The 3,699-nt window shown below is 43.0% G+C and overlaps 1 protein-coding gene across 1 annotated transcript in view; it reads right to left on the reverse strand.

Moving 5' to 3' along the window:
* Positions 1-1,078: 1,078 nt before the first annotated feature.
* The window catches only part of LOC106143829 (protein RoBo-1-like), a 4,055-nt gene continuing 1,434 nt past the window's right edge, over positions 1,079-3,699 (reverse strand). Inside the window, exons 3-4 of the mRNA XM_013347062.1 lie at positions 3,251-3,382; positions 1,079-1,320 (exon numbers count right to left, since the gene is read on the reverse strand). Coding sequence (XP_013202516.1) covers positions 1,079-1,320; positions 3,251-3,382 — 374 coding nt within the window. The remainder of the gene's footprint in view (positions 1,321-3,250; positions 3,383-3,699) is intronic.

A 3,699-nucleotide genomic window follows, 5' to 3' on the forward strand; every position in this document is an offset into this window, starting at 1 on the left:
ATGCAAGCTTTCTCTCTCCTGGAGTCCCCTTGCCTTGCTGGCACACAGGAAGGGCTGTTTGAGCTGGCAATGGCCCAAGCCCTGCCGTGAGAGGGGACGCCTTTCAGAGATCTTGAGGAAAATATCTTCATAATTTAAAGTGAGTATTTATAACTTCTTTAACAGACAGCCACTGCCTGTACCCTGGGCCGAACCCTCTAAGATGCAGAAATATGCAGAACAGATGGTAATGATTCCACGCTCATGGTTCTGAGGTGAAAGAGTTTCAGGGGTACCTGGAACTTCCTCTTTTATTTATATCTTATTTAATTTATTCAATTTTTTTTGAAACAAGGTCTTGCTGTACCGTCCGGCTAACCAGAAAATCATTATAAAGCACATGATATCCTCAGACATGCAGTAATCCTCCTGCCTCAACTTCCTGAGTGCTATGAGCTTATTTACCACCATAGCTGGCTATATAATATTTGAGCTATGCTATGATAAATTGTTAAAAATGAACCTCCAAGGTCCTGAATTATCCATTCAAATTTATTTTTCTTAACAAGAACCAAATATAAAGAGAAATTAAACACATATAAATAGAAATTAACATTCAGAAAAGATATGTTACAGGATGCATGGCTCAAGGGATGGTTGGAAACCACAGTAGGACTAAAGAGAATCTCACGAATGTCATCTCAAACATCTTAGACATGCTATGAAGAGTAAAAAAGGGGTCATTTCTAAAGGGATCACAGGGGACTGGAGAGAGGGCTCAGCAACTAAAACTGTGTCCATATAGAACCAGAGTTCTGTTCCCAGCACCCACATCAGGCATCTCACAACACCTATAACTCCAGCTGAAGGAGATCTGACACCCTCTTCTGGACTCTACCAGCAATCACACACGCATACATGCATGCTTGCACACATACACACACATGCACACCCTCACACAAATTTTGAAATTAAGTAAAACTTAAAATGAATTGGAGTTTTTACACTATAATACAAACAAGCCAACTTTTAATTCTCCCACATTGAAGGAATCCGTCCAAATGTGTGTGTAGGACTGTGTGTGCCTGAGCCTGAATGATCAAAGCAAGACTTTCAACAGGAGGAGAACAATCAGCATTGGTACTGTTGAGATGGATGCAGGTCGAAAGCCAGAAGTTTCATCCGGAACTGATGAGTTGGTTGGAAACACAGCAAACTTATTCAAGCAGAAGGTGAGGATATTTGTGCTGTTGAGAACAGTTATACTCCTGTTGCAGGCACTTTCTGTCACACAGCCCATTCCAGCCATCACAAAGGCAAAGAGATGACTGCTTCCCGTTGCTAAGAAAAAGACTCAAGAGTTAGTCTCCCCTCGTCTCTTCCGCCCTCCTCACCCACAACCATTGGGAAAGGAAACTGTGCTCAGAATGATCCAGAGTGCACAACTTTACCTCTTGACTAAATGCATGAGCCCAGCTTCATTCCATCCATACACAGGCCCAGCCTTACTGTCCTCTGGTCCCATTGTCTCCCCAGTATAGAAGGTACCATTTAGAGACCGTTGCATCTCAGACACAAGACTAACACTGGGGCATCTGCATGCCCACTCACTAGGAGAGATGAGTTTGTTGCACATGGAAGAAGTCCAGATGCAGGGTCACAATTATTGGATAAAACCTTTCTAAGGTACTTGTCTTCTCTACCCAGGCTCCCGTGAGTAAAATATTGTGATTCCCCTGAAAACTGACATGTCTTCTTTGAGGGCACTGGGTTCTTTATGAGAATAATTATGGAACACACTGGATGCCTGTTTCCTGGGATACACTGAAGTAGAAGCTTGTCTCACTAAGGATGGTTTCAACTTTCCTCTGTATTCTTTGATATCCCATTTTCTTTATTCATCTCAACTCATTCAGACACAGGGCCCTTCTCTTACTCACCCCCGAACCTCTGTAAAATTCCTTCCACATAAAAACATAGCTCGTCTCCAGACCTGTCAGACTCTCAGTCTATCACGTAACCCGTGCCTAAAACACCACTAATTCCACACTACTTTTCACGTTCTTATGAGGAGCTGCTAGCTCATCCCCATAGCATACAGTCCAGAAGAAAAAACCTAGAGTTATTTTTGAAGTTAATCCCTGAAAAGTACCTGTGCTCCTCACAACAAACATGTACTTTTCTCTTGCATAGGAAATTATAAATATTTCACTAAAATCAGTGACTTTATCAAAACCTCAGAGCTTATTGATGGGGTCTGAGTCATCATAACGTTGATGATGGCTTCAAGTGTCACCTCTCTGTGCACTTCTGATCAAGGTCCTATTCCAGAATATCACAGCAATACAGATGCCCAAATTTGACTCTTTGGTGGGAAGCAGTTCATCCCCCCCCCCCGCTTCCCTCAGCTCCCATCCCCTATCTCAACTCTTCTTCTGCCACCTCTTTTCTTTAAAATGGGCTCAATCTGAGTTTAGAGGGACAACCAAACACTTGGTCCCTTGTTGCCTTTGCTATACGGGCTAAACAGTTTTTAAGATAATCTGAACCCTGGGAGCTGGAGAGATGGCTCAGCGGTTAAGAGCAATAGCTACTTTTCCAGAGGATCTGAGTTCAATTCCCAGCACCCGCATGGCAACTCACAACTGTCTCAAACTCCAGTTTCAGGGGATCTGACACCTTCATACCAATGCATATAAAGTTAAATAAATTATTTTTAAAATAATCTGCCCCCATCACGCCAATCTCCTGGCAGAGGTGCCCAGGCCTTGAATCCATTGAATCCGCCTATGTCACATCTGGGTTCATCTATGTGACTAACAGGACACAAGATGAAATGATATGTCACTTCTAAGATGAGGGCTTGAAATTCTCTGCTCCACTAATGACTCTGTTCTGTCTCCCATCACTTCTCCAAGGGGGAAACAAGAGGATTGCTAGGAAAACCCCGGTAACCTATAAAGAGGCCATGGGAAGAGAAAGTGAGACCCGCCAAATGCCAAAAATGAGATGGAAAATAGATCCTCCATCTGAAGAACCACAAGACACCCTGGGCATCTGAAGGACCACAGCTTATACCAACAGCAGAACTCAGCTTGAGGAGACACCCTGAGATAGTCACACAGCAATGCTGTTCTCAGTGTACAGACTTTCAGATACTGACTGGTGATAAATAATTATTGCCTTCACCTGTTAGGTGTGGTATTGGTAGTGATAAATGGTGCTGTGCCCTTAACAATATGAACCTCAAATCCTCGAAATGTAATCATACCTGTGCCGATAACGAAACCGCATTTTGTCTCATTTCCCTTGCAATTTAGGAGAGTTGGGACACCCAGCATTCCTGGATCCGCATAGTAGGCAAGACATTGAATACCATTGGCTTCTTCAGATGCCTGTGGTACTGAATGGAGAGGAAAAGGTTTTTATCTGATGTAGGAAATAATAGCTGAGAATATCACTACCTAACCCAATACAAAACCATGTAGTTCTTTCATGATTGAACAACAAAAAATACATAAAATTCCATAGGAGGAGAGAACAAGAGATGGGTATTGGAGATCCTGTGGTGATGGTTGTGCACCCAACTCTCTACGCCCCTCTTCAGTCACTCGCCTGTCTACATGGCAGGAGAAAAATTCCTAGATATTGGGAAAGGAGATAATCTGCCATCTAAAACTATGCTGACAAAAGGGTGAGGAATTAGTGCCAGTGTGACAA

This window comes from Microtus ochrogaster, chromosome 7 (genome assembly GCF_000317375.1).
Source record: "Microtus ochrogaster isolate Prairie Vole_2 chromosome 7, MicOch1.0, whole genome shotgun sequence".
Taxonomy (NCBI): Eukaryota; Metazoa; Chordata; class Mammalia; order Rodentia; family Cricetidae; genus Microtus; species Microtus ochrogaster.